The 15,825-nt window shown below is 48.2% G+C and overlaps 1 protein-coding gene across 1 annotated transcript; it reads right to left on the bottom strand.

Moving 5' to 3' along the window:
• Nucleotides 1-649: 649 nt before the first annotated feature.
• BRCA2 (BRCA2 DNA repair associated) lies at nt 650-13,087 on the bottom strand. Its single transcript, XM_045294010.1, has 9 exons — nt 13,074-13,087; nt 10,707-10,776; nt 9,611-10,041; nt 9,010-9,191; nt 7,321-7,505; nt 4,349-4,519; nt 3,648-4,002; nt 1,256-1,411; nt 650-1,184 (listed from the first exon to the last, which is right to left on the bottom strand). The coding sequence occupies exons 2-9, from the start codon at nt 10,769-10,771 to the stop codon at nt 978-980; spliced, it is 1,752 nt and encodes a 583-aa protein (XP_045149945.1). The 5' UTR covers nt 10,772-10,776; nt 13,074-13,087; the 3' UTR covers nt 650-977.
• Nucleotides 13,088-15,825: the final 2,738 nt, after the last annotated feature.

The following is a 15,825-nucleotide window of genomic DNA, read 5'->3' as shown; positions in this document are numbered from 1 at the left end:
CACAAAATTAAAAACACGGAAGTTCAGAGAACAGGGGCAAAGGCACCCAAGTCACATCATTAGAAACCACTCATCTGTTTATAGTTCTCTGGGAAAACCTGAGACTCACATGCTAACAGCTACACTGTAGCTAGAAGTACGAACATCGGAGCTAGCGATAACTTTAAGCACATGAAATATTATGAATTTCATTCCCCCACAGATGTAGCGAACAGGAAGTTAATTAATATAGAAAATCCTAAGGAAATGCAGAAAAACCTAAAATCTTCCATCAATTATAAGTTTTTAAAAAGTAGATTTAACAAAGTAAATGCTATGTTCAGTCAACATAAAAACATTGGATGACTTTTATCATGAAAATTTATGTGTCTATCTCATTACCAGAGATAAACAGAGCAAACAAGAGCTTGAAAGGCTGGTCAACACCAACGACTGCTGGAGACTTGCTCACGAAGACAAGACTCATACACAGCTGTTGGAAAGAACTGAACTTTAAAAATGACGACATCAAATGCTGGTGAGGACATGGAGCAACGGGACTCTCAGGCGGGAATGAACACAGTGCAGGGGGGGGCGGGGGCAGGGGGCAGTGTCTCACAGGGGCCGGGACACACTGACCACCGGTGCAACCACCGCGCTCCACGGTGTTCACACAGGTGACTTGTAAACTTCTGTGTGGAGCTACCCCTACCCGTGCCTATTTATAGCAGCTTTACTCATAGTCGCCCAAGCTGGAGGCCACCTAGACGTCCTTCAAAGGGTGAGCAGTAGCTGAGGAAATTGTGCCACAGCCTACAAAGGAGGATTATTTAGTGACTAAAAAATTTTTTTCTTTCAATCAAGCTACTGAAATACTCGGAGAAACCTTAAATACACAATATGAGTGAAAGAAGCCCGTCTGAGAAAGTTCCCAACAGACACAGATGACGACCAGTGGGTGTTGGGGTCTAGTGTGAGCAGGGAGGGCAGTGGCACCACTATGCAGAAAAGAACGGAATCTCCCCACAGATTTTACAGCCCCCACCCCCAGCTGCGTCACCTTCCTGCTCTTCCAGCTCTGCCTGCACCCTCGTGAGCAGGGCTTCCAGCCTCTTCTGTCGGGCCTCAGCATGCCGTGCTGCTTCCTTCTCTTCTGTTCTTTCGTCTCGAAATACATACAGTCCGGACGGCGTCTTCTCCACCCACTGCAATGGAGGGACAGTCAACATAGCTGCCTGAAGAAAATGACCTGCAGAGCCCCTCGGCCCCGTCATACCTGTACAGGGTACACTCTCTGCACCACCACGTCAACACAGCCGACGTTGCCGCCATCACTGAACAGAGAGGACAAGGGCAGAGAAAATGGTCGGGGATCCTGGAAGAAGCCGAGTCTGGTATACCAGCGAGCCAGCCGTGTGCTGTTAGCAGAGATCTGGAAAAATTAAAGAACAAATCAGCTTAGAAACCAAATATTTAATTCTGACAGGCATCATAAGATTTTTCATGTTATGATGGGATGGTTTCAAAATATTCGCTTCCAAATTTGAGTGGATTCAAGTAAATAATGAATTGGTTCCTAAAATGAAGAGTACCCCCGGGGCAATATCAACCCGCCCACCCCCCATGCTTCATTAGAGTCACCGCAGGGAACAACAGGTCCCACTCACTCTCAACACAGAGACGGGGGTGGGGGTGGGGGCGGTGAGCAGAGGAAGGAGGATCCCGAAAAGGGAACAGCTGAGATGGAACAATGAGATTGTTGATACAGTGTGAAAAATATGACCAAGTCACTGGTCTGTGTACAAACGGTTACATGGCAGCCTCATGTGCTGTTTCTACCAGGACTACAACCACAAAAGGGTTTTCAACATTTCTCAAGGAGGGTGGGGGAAGCCAAAGTGGCATCACCGTGGCCACTCGCTGCGCTGCTAACTGCCAGTGAAGATGCACTTCTGTCAGGGTGGAAGACAGAGGGAGCGATCTCAGAAGGGAGGGGAAGACACTGCCACCGACCAATACACAGGAAGAGAGGAGACACTTAGATGGGTCAATCGAGGAGCCCTACCGCCCGAGAAAAACGAGAGCGAGGGGACAGTCAGAGAATGACCGCACTCCAGCCCCCACAGCTCACGAGGGAGCCAGCGTCTCGGCTGGAAGGGACAAACAAGGCCCGAGCCATAGAACTTTACCAGAAAACTTTGTTCTAGGCCCAGGAGACAGAAAGGGCTTACAGACTGCTTTACATGGGGACACAAAACAAAGGGCTGGGAATGTGCGCACAACCAAACTCAGCAGACTCGAAGTCACAGCTGGAGGAGATTAGAGAAAATGTCTTTCAACAACTGGAAGCTCAGCTTTTCAGAGTCAAATTCGATACTGCACTGACCCACGGGAAGGACACAAAGGGTAACACACTTCCTCTCTCAAGATGCCTGGGGGACCATGTGCCAAGGAGCAGGTCAAGCAAGACAAAAGGCATTTGGAGGAAGTGGGCTTCCACAACAGCAAAGAGCGAGACAGTGTAGGATACAGAATGGGGCAGGAGCCGGGAAAGGCCCAGGAGCTCTCCGAGACAAAGACAGGAAATGGACAAGGGAGGAATCTCATAGATCCTGAGTGGGAACAAGCTAGCAGCAAGGATGCAGAAAATCAAGAAAAACGAAGAAGTGAAGCAGTTAATGACTCCAGCGGGTAGGAGCTGGGGAGGGCTGGAAATGCAATCATAACACAGTGAGCTCAGCTGCAAGCAGCAGTTTTCCTTGTCATTATACTGTGACTGTGAGCATGGTGCAGGGCTGGGCAGTGTTTTAGGTGGGACCCGATGGCACTTGACAACTACTTGGTTTTGGTAAAACAAAAATGACAAGAGCCACCTGGGTAGCCTAAGCAACACTGAGCAAAAGCCAGTCTCAGTGAATATGTTCAGCTATATGCTACGCAGCAGACACCACTGGAGGTTAAATAACTCTATCTTAAAATGTTTGATTCCTAATATATTTTCCCAAATCACTGATCTAAATTCTCTTTTAGATAAATTTAGATCTATGATCTAAATCTCTATGAGACACCGCAAAATGAATCGTAATATGCATTATTATTAATTTCTGAGAGCAACACTGCAGACCCACATGGCGATGTCCTGGTGCGCAGGCTGGGTGAACTGTCTAGCGGAGCGGTGCATTGTAATGCGATGTTCATGAGGGCCTGCAACCAACCCTGCAGTCACTCTGGCACAGGGACCCACAGAGCACTGTCATGAGAACAAGATGGCAGCGTGAGCTATGCATACAAGTGGAACCTGGGCCAGGTTTACTCCTGCCTTCCTCTTGTGATGGCTGCCACCTCTCCCATAAACAGGAGAAACGTTTTTAATTGAATAAAGAATTTACTTTTAACACTAAGGTTTTGTTTTAAAACAAACAGACAACACAGTCGTGGCTGCTGTGTGGATTCTGTTCATAGAGACCCTCCAGGAAGGTCCATCTGCACGGAGCAGACAGCCTCACCTTTCTCCCACGGAGCGATGGCTGGGTTCTAACTGCTGACCCACCTGGTGGTTAGCAGAAAGTTGATAGAAAGCATAGCTTCCTTAGAAGCCACATGGGTGCGCCTGCAGCTTGGGATGGGAAGCCCTCTGGAAGGTCCCTGACTGGAGTGTCCTGGCTCACCTTGAGCAGGAGAGAGGCTGGGGCTTCAAGAGGAGGACAGGCATCCTGAGCGCCCACCAGCTCTGCTCCGTGTGTGATGATCTTGTGGCCCACTGCCAGCCGGCCTGTCTTCAGGAGGGCAGAGAGGGGCGGGTCGAGCTGGGCTCTGAGCGCGTACCAGCCGTCGGTCAGCTCCAGGACGGCCCTGCCCCGGGCATCTGCAAGCCTGGTCTCACCACTCGCTGGCTCAGCAGGAAGCGGGCTGGGCGAGACCACTTCTGAGACGCACAGAACCAGCGTTCTGGCAGAGGTGTCGTCCCTCTCGGTTATCTTCCGTATAGCCGACCTGCCGCTTCTGTCGACCTCCACGTCATAGCTGGGGAGAGAAGACGTGTGGCTCAGGGACGCCAGCCACATCTAATTCACTGGAAAGGGCAGTGAAGACCGAGAATGGAAATGACATCTTTGTCAGACAAAAGCTGAGATGGAAGACCATGGGGTTGAGAACAAGGACAGTGTGAGAGCACTTCATTACGAGGCACTGACCACAGGGCCGCATTAGTGACTCACACCCTTCTCAGACGCTCAGAGGGGAAGCGAGAGCTGAGTGAGTGGAGATGCTCAGTGGGGAGGGTGACTCGGGGTCACCAGCATCGACTGCTGAGTGTCCCTGATGACACAGCTGGAGGGATGTGGGGGTAGGACGGGCACTGGGCACTTGCCGGTACTTTAGCTGGAGCAGCACTCTCTCAGGGTGCAAGCATCTGCTGGCAAATTCCTTGGGGAAGGAGACCTCCATGGCCGCCAGCTTCCACACGATCCATCTGTAGTGGTTGGAGACCCAGGCTTGAGAAATAAGCTGTGGGTCCACGCCAGGGGTGTCACACAGAGCCCTGCAGAGAGAGGAGGAGGACACAACACAAAGCACATCAGGCGACTGTGAACTGAGTGATGAGGAGCTGCCTCCCCCTGCCCCCCACTTCCCGTACCACACAGACCACCCCTACAGGGCACGAAGCCAAGTTCCTCCACACCACTGGTTTTCAGAAAGTGATCTAGTGTGTGCCAACAATTCCCTTGAGCACATTTATCAAGATGACAATTCCAGCGCATGCAGACTTACTCCTGGAAAAGGAGAGTCTTCATTAAAAATTGGATTTTTTAAGGAATTAAGATGATTTGTAGATGCTGGCACTGCATGTTCCCTCTCCAGGGCTTGGCCTCTTGGGCCACCTCTTCCTCACCTCCCTGGGGCCTCTGGGGCCGCCACGCACACACAGTCACTGCGCACTGGCATTCTGCCATCTCTGTGACGGAGGGCAACGCTTGCTTCCCTCTCCTGTGCCCTGTGGACCCTGATCCCCGTCCCACCCCCCACCCCCCCAATACCAGGTGTGCTGGGGCCCCTCCCCGGGGCTCATCAACAGGACGCCTCCCTCCCTGGCCACGTTCTCTATGGACCCAGCTCACGGTACCTATGTTCATGGTACTCATCACCTTCTAGGAACCCAGACCCAGTCCTTTCTGACTCAGTGACCTGCCCCAAAGGGGCAGCTCCATGGTGCAGCTCCACAGGTACTGACAGCTCCACTGTTTGCCCTCAGAGTAGCTGGTGGACACAAACCATCCTCAATACTTAACTCACGGCACCACCAACGGCTCCTGTCACCCTCTCCACACTTTATGTAACTATTTTGTTCACTTTCTGCTGCTCCCCACTCTCAGCCCGCAGCTTCCGGGGCTGGTCCTGCTCCAGGCGCCCCGCGCCCCACCCTGCAGGAGAGCTGTGCTGTTCCACAGGGGTTTCCAGAAGCCAACGGCCAGGCCTCTCTTCACAGGCACCTCTGGTGGACTGAAACCCCCAACCTTTCCGTTAGCAGTGGGGTGCCCAGGGACCCAGCCCTCCTGCCCCACACTGGAATGCAGGGTCCATCAGGCCAGGGGCTTTCCTGAGCGTGGTGGCTTTGGTACGCATAGCACATGGAGCAGTCCCTGGCTGGGACAAATGGTTAACACTCTCGGCTGCCAACTGAAAGACAAAAGGGTGCCAACCACAAAGAGGGGTCTTGGAAGAAAGGCCTGGAGAGCGATTTCTGAAAATAAACAAACAAAACCACAAAAAAACCGCCGGAAAACCCAAGGGGCCGACCGAAACAACCCCCAACCAACCCCAACGAACAGGAGGGACTGAGCCACTGGGCTGGAGGTCTAGGGGTCACCATCCAGGTTAACTCCCCAAAAGACGATGGTCTACATTAGGGGAAGGGGAGCTTTCTTCGGCCTAGGGCCATTTGGATATTCACAACATCATCCACAGGCCACACAGAATGATCAGCTTAAGCATTAGCCCACTCTATCTGTCACGCAGTTAATGACCTCAGCCCCCTGCGAGCTATGTGCTGTTACCGAGGGTTTCATGGGCCCTCTAGGAGGTTGGGGTGGAGCACATGAATGAAGAAAATGTCCTAGAATTGACTGTGGTGACAACTGCAAAAACTCTTTTAAAATATATTTAAACCACTGAGTTGTGTGGTATGTAAATTATATCAATAAAATTTGTAAAAACAGTTTTACTGGCACTTCGTCCACGAGCATAAAACAGTTCCATCATATCAAAAAGACCTGCACCGTCCGCACCGCCGTTTCAGAACATTTTCTTCTTCCTTGTCCTCACTGTTATTCGTGTCACTGTTTTCCTTCAATTGAGGCAAAAACATACAAAACTACACATTCTCCAAGTCAGCAACTTCCACCTGCACAGCTCTGTGCCACTGACTGTGCTCTTCATGTGGCACATGCGTGATCGGTGTCAACAGCACTGTTTAGATTCTGACGAGGAGATGGCATTGGCCTCAGAGCGGCCTATGGGAGCCCCGTCCCCTGGGTGGCTGTGAGCGGGCAGCCATGCCACATCAACAGGAGCATCCTGAAGACCAGATGGTGGCATGGTTTGGGGGGCGGAAGGAGGAACAGGACCACAGGGCCAAGCCAAACCCAACATTCCTCACCAGTCTTCATTTTGTAAACACAACAGAAAATTGTCCCGAGTTAAGAAAAAACCTCAGTGCATTAATTCCAAGACAAATCATAATTCACCTTTTAAAAGATCTCAACAGACTGCTTCTTGCCCATCACGCATTGGAGATGACAGGATGTCTACAAAGTTCGACTCACATCATTTTTTTTAGCTCAAAAGCACTAGTGGAAGATTGGTGTTGTAGCTACATAATTCGGTGTCAACATCAAGTGTAGGGGTGGATTCTAGCCTGTCAACCAAGTCACAGCCTGATGGTGCCTCCTTGTGGGCACGACCTCCTCATAAAGAGGGTCCTATAAGCCGGCCCTCCACCCCCCATTTCAGCTTCACCTTCCTGTGGGCGAGCCACTGAGACGCACCCAGGACTCATCAGAGCCCTGGAGGCGCATCCACCGCCATTGGATCCACGGCCTTTTCAGCCACTGGCTTGTGCTCTTCGTGCATTCTGCATCATTGCTTGTGGCTGTGTGAGTCTGAAGAGGGATGTATGGACTAGTACTGGAGGGGCTGGGATCTTCTCCTGATATATAACTACTTCTTGATCTAAAAGCTCTGTCTTACACATACGAGTATCCCTGGATTTGTTTCTCTAGTCATCCTGGACTAACACAAGAGGACAGAGGGAGGGGTGGGGTGGGCTATCTCGAGCACACCTACCTGTAGAATTCTTCTTTTCCAGCATGTCCGCTGTTGGAGGGGATGAGCCACCCACCATCAGCCAGCTGGATTCCCTTTCCAGCCCAGGCTTCCTTTCCAAAATAGTCCTGAGCACGAAACCGAAAGGCTGCAGCATTCCTGCTGCTGATCTGTGCACAGTGCGTAGGGACGCCGCACACATACAGCTGCTCAAAGAGAAGCAGAGGAAAGTTGGCGATGGGACGGAAAACAAAAACATCAAAGAACACAGACACATTCCATATGACAGAAACTCAGCTATAAAAGCCCAATAGAATTCACAAAGCATTTTTCATTTAAATATGAAAATACTACAAAATTATTTGTTAATGAAATTCAACGGACTTTCTTATCAATGAGTGGCAGCTTTTTCATTCCCTGGACTGCAGGTGCTTCCTGCTATCTCCATCAAGGGAAGCCATCGAAGGACAGAAACCAGACGGACAGTTTTAAGAGAAAACTTTCAAGTTCAAAAGCTTAGCAAGGAGAGGACAGTGAAGAGAAGAGTAGCAGTATCTTAGGGAGATCACTGTGGGGTGGCCCCCCCGGGGCTGGCCCTTTTCCAGGTGGGTGCTTATGTTTGCCTCAAGGGGCCCTGGTGCGCCAACCCAAAGGCCCTGTGATCTATCTGCTCCTATAAGGCTGACAGCCTCAGAAACTGTGAGGTGAACTGACTTAGTACCAACGTTCACTGGGCTCTCTCTATAAGCCCAAGATTCCCGTTCCTTTGTTCTGAGCTGGAAGGCAGCCAGAGTCCAGCTCCTGGCTTCAGAACCTTGGTTCTCCCATCCCTAGTTGGTGGACCTGGAAAACCAAAAATGAGCCTGCTCTGATTCTGAGATTCATTGATACAATGCCACACAACATAGTGGTGATTGCAGATTCCATACACATGTATTTTTAAGTTGTGGATTAGGTGTGGGTTTACATTTCAGATAATTAATTTTGTGCTCAACAACTTAAAACTAGCTATGAACACCCACCCCACACACATACCCTAATAGCTTGCCCTGCCCATCCCCCTCTGACATCTCACTCTCCCCTTCACCCAAGTTAACACCTGTCTACTGTGAGGCTTCCTGTGAGGGGACTGTAAGGATTAGAAGTGTGTCCAGTAGGTAAAGCAGTGACTATGTCATCCCTCATGCCTAAACCCCCTGTCACACTGGGTCTGCAAGAGCTGGTGCTTCAGAACGGAGTACGCTCGTGGAGGGCAGGGATGTGCTGACGGTGAAGCACTGCCTGGGGTAGAAGCAGGTGGGTAAATGCAGGCAGGGGTCCGCCTCTGACGTCCACCAGCCTCTAGCACAGGGAGCTCCGTCCTGCAGAGCTGCTGGGAGAGCTCAACTGCGGAGTGCCTAACCACTGCACCCCAGGGCTCCTTACTGTAATGATCTCCCATTCCTGCTGCCTCTATCACAGCCCGCAGCAAGCCCGTGGACGGAGTAGAACTGCTCCTGTGGGTTCCCACATTCATTTGGCCTACTGTCTCCTTTTCGGGGGGGTGGGGGTGGGGAAGGCTCTGTTGCGCCCTGGCAAGGAAAACCTTTTGTACTCTAGCCATCACCCAGGACATAGAGTAGGTGTCTGCTTTCGGTAGTCCCCCGGATTGTCCCAGCACCCCGGGGTTCACACTGTTGAGGTTCTGAAGGCCCTGTGGGCAGAGCATACCTGTTCTGGGGAACAGGCAGCAGGAGCCCGGCCTTCCACAGCTGCTCTGAGAGAGACTCTGGGCACGGAGGACGTTTTTGCCAGGTACAGGCTGCCTGGCTGAGGGCACACACGCTGCTGCTGTTTCATCCTGATCCGGGCCTCCTGGGCGTCTCGAGCGATCTGGAGACTCGCAAGGACATCTGTGAGAGAGTGAGCAGTCAGCCAACAACCGGGGACAGGAACCTGTCAGCCTAACTGGTGCCTGCTCTGTATTTTGCTCGCACACATCCATTTTCTTTCATTTGAAATGCCGCCTCCCCTTTTAAGGCTGCAGGGATGCAAAGAGTTTCCCAGCTTGTAAAGCTGGCTGAGGAATAAAAATAGATGAATGGTTTTTAGCTTAAACTTGGAAGAAGTAGTAGTAGTAGTAGCCCACCTAGCTGTCCTTAGCTTGTAGCTCGATGCTTACCTTCCACAAGCGGTTATTTTGGGAAACAGAATGTAACCTGGCTTTGGTCTTAGCAAAATCCTCAGCCTTGAGGAGATTCCGAGCTTATTGCATGAGAGAGATACCTAACCCAAAAAGCAGAATCTTAACACAGAAATTCTTATACAATACCTAACGGCTCTCCTTCATGCGTGCTGAAAGTGACGGCGGCAGCTTGACTGGAGTCCTTCTGGTCAAGTGGGTAGATTCCACCTCCACTCATGCTGGCACCGGCACCGGCACCAGGTACAGCCAAGTTCTTCTGTGGGTGCTCGTTTTCGTCCACATCGACATTCCCGGCAGCACACTGCTCCTTTTTTTGAAAATGTGCTTTCGTTTTGAAAGGTGGAACAAAGACTTTCACTGGTCTACCTGCACTAACTGCGGCTCTGGCTCCATCCCTTCCTGAAACAGGGGCTCGATGAAGCGGCTCTCCTGAAACGGATACACTGCTGGATGGCTTTTCCAAAGCTGAGTGTCCCAAAACATGGCTTCTGGGGAGAAACTGCTGCCCGGGTGCTGTAAAACTTGGGGTTCGGATTTCTGGCCGTTCTTTGGTTGTGCTGAAAGGGGGGGAAACAATATTTTAAGTTTGACTATTCATTACTCGTGCTTGATAAACAACAGGGTCAGCAAAAAGGAGGAAGACCCTTAAGGTGATGACTGACACAGTGGCCACAGCAATAGGCAGCGTTTGTAGTGCTGTGTGTGGCTGCTATGGTGGGAACCAACCCAGCAGCCTTGACGACACTCATGAGCAGATGTGCACACTTAAACACCTAGGGACATGCCTTTTCTCAGACCCGTGAAGCCACCTGGTAGCTGTATTTTATTGGCAGTTGTGCCATCAAACCAACATCACAGGTTCTAAAGTTTGGAACCACGTTTTCGCCCCTCCTCTGAGCTCTGACGCTACCAACTTCTATTCATTTTTAGCCAAGCACCTGAGACTAATCAAACGTTTAGGGTGATAGGGGCAGCACTTACCCAAGGACAAAGTTCAGAAGGCAAGAAGGAATGGTGAGCGGAAACACAGGGGAGAGGCATGCTGGGTAATAAATACTACACTGAGGGGAATGCAGTGAATGAGATGAAGCAGAAAGTACATGAATTATTACGTCATGAAACTGATCAGGAGCTCTGTACATTCATAACAGCGTTAAAAAAGAGAAATAGCCACACTATTCCTGTCACACTGTAATAATAATAAACATTAAAGATGCCTTACCAAAACGGTACACAGGTAATTGGATTTAAGGAAATGTGGTGCATAAATAATCTTCTATCTTTCATTGTGCCTAGAAAAATAATTGTTATATATTATTAATAATCCAATTGGATGCTTTCTTTCCTAAATCAATTGATTACACATGTTGCTATATTTAAACAACAAATTTAGAGACAGTTGTACACATTTTATAGTTTCAATGCACCTAAGGGTTGCTCAGTAAATAGCTAACAAAATCAATCTTAGATTCACAAACTGAGAACAACTATGTATCTACATAACTCACAGGAAAACATAACAAAAAATCCAGCATAAATTAAACAAAAAATTAGCATACATTCTGCCTAGGAAGAGAAAACTATTTAAAATAGTAGCCTACAGTGAGCAAAGGGACCATGGCAGTACCGTGGTTAGAGCGCTTGGCTGTCACTAATGAGTGACATAAGCCTACCAGCTATTCTGTGGGGAAAGTGTGGCCGTCTCCTTCTGTATAGATTTAGTTTTGGAAACCTTTTTTTTTTTTTTAAATTTCTTTAAACCTTTTTATTGTCATATAGTCCAGTCTCCATGGGAGCAGGAATGTGTGACAAATTAGTTTTGGAAACCTTAAGGAGGCACAAACCAAACTCAATGTCATCTAATTAATTCCAAATCATAACAAAATCATAGGCTTTCTGAGGTTGTAAATCTTCACGGAAGCAGATACTATCAGCTCTCTCGCAAGAAGCAGTCTGTGGGTTTGAACTGCAGACTGTGGTGAGTCCAGTGCTCAATCTGTCAGCACCACCAGGTTTTCTTGCTCTGTCCTGTAGGGTCCTTTAAAGTCAGAATCTACTCAACGGCGTGGGTTACAATGAGCGAGAAATGGAGAAGTGGTAAACAGGAAGGTGTGTTGGTGGGGTAGTAGTTGCAGTTTTGTCATTGGTTACGGTTTCAAAACCACAAAGTCAGTAGAGAAAAAAGAAGTACATGCAGTTTTCTGAACATTTAACCCACACCAAACATTCACCAACACAACTTCTTCATTTACAATCTGACGAAGCTGACTTCTTGCCTGTTGGGCCACCACATTGCTATCCTTTTCCAAAGTATCTCACCACTGTCCCCATCAACTCAATGTCCCTAACAGCCCATTCTGTGTTCCAGGCACCCTCTGGTCTCCTCCAGTAAATGGGAGATTCAACAGCAGCGTGTCCCAAAGTGGAAAATACTGCTCCCAGTGGGGCAGTGCTAGAATGATCCAGGGAGCGATGAAAGTAGATACCTACACTTGATCTGAGATGATGGGCTATAGCACAAGCGTTTTTAATTGCCAGGGGGCTGCCGAGTAATTTATTTGTTTTTTCTAGAGCGGATGGTAGGCCAAATTCAGTTTGGGAATCTGTGCATTAGAGAATTCCAAAATGCACTTGATTTCTTGTTTTAAAATTCAGCTTCTATTAAAAACCAAAACTAAACACTGCTGTTATGTTGGTGCCGATTCAAAGTGACCCTGTAGGACAAAATAGAACTGCCCCAAAGGGTTTCTAAGGCTGTCATCTTTACGGAACTGGACTGCTACATCTTTCTCCAGCAGAGCGGCTGGTGGGTTTGAACTGCCAACCTTTTAGTTAGTAGACCAACACTTAACCCACTGTGCCACCAGGGCCCCTAAGCCTCTGTCTTTTAATATAATTGCCCTCTATTTGAACTTTTCTGACATATACTCTTCTATTTCTGTTCTTTTAATTATTATTTACAAGTAGTCCATGGTAAGAATGTTGGCTGTCAGTGTTAATGAGACAGGTGCCTGTGGTACTGGACGCAGCCCAGTGACATGGTCTGAGCTGTAGAAGAACAATAATTCAGGCAGCTAAAGGGAGGGAGGGGCAAAGACAAAGGCAAAAGTGGGAGCTGGATTAGGGGCCAGGCAAGAGACTAGGCAGAGGGCAGATGTGAACAGAAATGACCTGATTCTGGGCACAGTGTGAAGGCGGGCCTTATAGGATGTACTGATGGACTGGATGTGAGCTGTGAGGACGCAGAAAAGTAAAGGACAGGATGTGGTCACCTGGCTGGGTAGTACATGCTCCTGAAGAGAAAAGAAAGACACCCGCTTATGTAGGTTCAGGGCTGGGATGGAATCAGCTCAGTACTGGCTACTCCACGCAGAAGCATCAAGTCAGCAAGTGACTGACTAAGCCTGTAGTTCTAGTGCAGCCGTCAAGCTCCCAGACCCTGGGGCTTAGGTGGGGCAGAGCTCTGGGGACTGAGCTCTCTCGTTGTGTGCCGTGGTGTCAATCCAGAGTCACACTGACCCTGTAGGACCTAGAGAACTGGCCCACAGGGCCAAGGCTACAGAAGCAGATGGTCACATCTTTCTCTTACAGAGCTGCTGGTAGGTTTGAACTGCCAAACTTCTGGTTAGCAGTTGAGTGCCAAACTATTAGATCGCCAGGGCTTCTCACTTCGATGCAACAGAAAGAAGGCTGGGCCACCAAAGACGACCGAGAGGAGTTGCAGCGATGCAAGCGGAGAGCCAGGAGGACACGGGAGGCTGGAGAACAGCAGCCAATGAAGACTGAGTGTGTCTTCCAGGCCCGTTGATGTGGAGGTGCTGCTGTGACCTGTGGTGACACCTGTGGTGACAAAGGGCATTTTCGGGGTCTGGTGATGTAGAGGTGGTAGTGTAGTCTGCTCAGGGAAGAGTGGTTTGGTCAATGGTGGGGGACGAAAGCTTGCCTGGGTTCTAGGATCCAGGCTTTTACTACACTAAGTTTTCATCAAATGCTTATAGCTTTACACAAAAATAACCCCCAAATGACATTATTTTAGAAGCACTTCACATCTCCTACTTGTGGAGTAACTTTGGGCCCTACTAGGCATTACAAAGAAAGTTCATTTAAGAAAGCAGGCAAGATTTAAGTTCAATAATTAAACTACAAGGAAATTAACATGTTTTCCAATTACACATACATCCCAAAGCGATGAGAAAGATAACTTCATGAATACTATGTAGACTACCTCTAGGCAGAGGAGGGGTAAGGATAACGGGCAAATTTTACCATCTGGAGTGCTTTTTGAAGCTTGTCGGGACTTCTCTTGTTTTTCTGCTATCCTGTCAAATTCATTTAACAGGCTTCGTTTGGTCGGAGGTTCTCCTATAAAAATATTTCCACATTTTTAAAGCAAATATTAAAAAAAAGAAGCAATTAATAGCCATTTCATTTGTAAAAGCCTGTCATTGGCACTCATTGTTCCGTTGGCTGAAACTCGCGGTGCCGTGTGTGGACAGGGTGGAACTGTTCCACAGGACTTTCAGGGCGGTGACCTTTCAAAACCACCTATTCAGGCCTGTCCTCCGAGGTGCACCAGGGGAGTTTGAACCACCAAACTTTTAAGTCAGCAATTGAGCACCTCACAATGTGTGCCAACCTGGACTACAGTCGTCTTAAAAATTAAAGCACTACCATTTATTATATGTTAAATAATACATAACAATTACAATTTGCAGTGACCATTTTCTGAAAGGGAATATTTATTTGACAATATCGCTTTAATTTCTGACCATTTTCTGAAAGGGAATATTTATTTGAAAATATCGCTTTAATTTCTAGTATTTTGTGATGACTTAAAATATTTAATAGGATCTAGGGATAAACAGTGGGTGGCCCAAAGGTTGAATGCTTGGCTGATAACCAGAAGACTGGAGATTTGAGTCCCGTGAAAGGCACCTTACAGCAGTGGTTCTCACCTTCCTCATGCCGCGGCCCTTTCATACCGTGTCCAACCATAAACTTATTTTTGTTGCTATTTCATCACTTTCATTTTGCTACTGTTATGGATTGGGCCACCCCTGTAGAAGGATCGCTCGACCTCCAAAGGGTTCAAGAACCAGAGGTTGAGAACCACTGCCTAGGCCCTTGAGTTAGTCACTGAGGAGAACAGGTTTTTTGAATTACCAAATTACATAAAAATAGCAAAATGAACACCTCTGGCTTAAACACTCTATAAAGCTGAGAGAATAAAATGGAACCATAACTTAGATCATAAATGTTCAGGTCCTACTGAGATTAATACATGAGACAAGCGCTTTTCTTTCTTATGCTTATTACAGGGAGTGGATTTAGAGAGCTTAATGAGTAAAACTGTTGGCGAAAGGCTTTCATCGGGTGGTAGGTGATCCAACTGTTTAAAGACCTATAAAGTCCAAATAACGAGACCCGACTAAGCTAAGTGCTACGTTGGTGTGGTAATGAGTCTTCCATTTAAGTAAAGATGCCTTTGAGAACATTTTGAAGGATGAGGTGTTTGCCCCTCACTCCCACCCCTCCTGCCGGAAGACGAGTCTACTTCTGTATTTCAAATTCTGTTCTAGAGAACAGAAACGTTCATGGTAAGCCGTATAAACGTACCATTGTGAATGCTCCCAGAGGAAACAGCTTAGAGTATCATTAGGTGTGACCCCTCACACAGCAGAACAAAGCACTGCTCGCCCGCCCAGTCACTGCCCATCGCACGAGGGGTTCCCTCTTCTCACTGATTCGTACTTGACCCAGCACAATAGCCTTCTCCAGTTCTCTTAATAACATGTCCAAAGTGAGATAAAGTGTTGCCATTCTCATTCCTAAGGACTATTCTGGCTGTACTGCTTCTAACACAGATCAGTTCTTTGACCTGGATAGCACCTAAGTAAACTGCACCTGCCAGGCTAACTCTAAGGGCAAAGGTACCAAGTGGAGGAATGAACGGATTGGCCTGGTTTTCTGTAATATGAAGGGACTGGTCAAGAGACTTCTGATAAAACAGAGTCCACGGCATCTTAGAAGCAGGTAGGTATTTAAGGTTTTAATCTGTCTGGTCCTTAGAAGAGAGGATGGTGAAACTACATGAGTCACGCTCTTTGGACATGCCATCAGGAACGGCCAATTGTTAGAAGAGGACATCACGTTTGGTAGAGAGCACGGCCAATGGAAACAAGGGAAACCTTGAGATGGATCAATACAAAGTGGTTAACAGTGGATTATTCAAGGATACCAAAAATCACACTGATGGCCCAGCACTAGAAATGCCTTGTTTCATGTTAGGTCAACATGAGTCAGGAGCAGCCACTATGTTTTCAGTGACTTTTAATCTAAGA

The sequence above is a fragment of the Echinops telfairi genome, unplaced genomic scaffold, assembly GCF_000313985.2.
Source record: "Echinops telfairi isolate 266 unplaced genomic scaffold, ASM31398v2 ScPeMD7_2565;HRSCAF=3150, whole genome shotgun sequence".
Taxonomy (NCBI): Eukaryota; Metazoa; Chordata; class Mammalia; order Afrosoricida; family Tenrecidae; genus Echinops; species Echinops telfairi.
The sequence above is the reverse complement of the archived record's forward strand: the minus strand, read 5'-3'. Positions and strand labels throughout refer to the sequence as shown.

Coding starts and splice junctions, on each gene's coding strand:
- BRCA2 (XM_045294010.1), bottom strand. CDS start 10,771: ATGAAAGATAGAAGATTATTTATGCACCACATTTCCTTAAATCCAATT. Junction 10,042..10,706: donor ATTACCTGTGTACCGTTTTG/GTAAGGCATCTT, acceptor CCCCCCTTTCAG/CACAACCAAAGAACGGCCAG. Junction 4,520..7,320: donor GGAAAAGAAGAATTCTACAG/GTAGGTGTGCTC, acceptor CTCTCTCTGCAG/GGCTCTGTGTGACACCCCTG.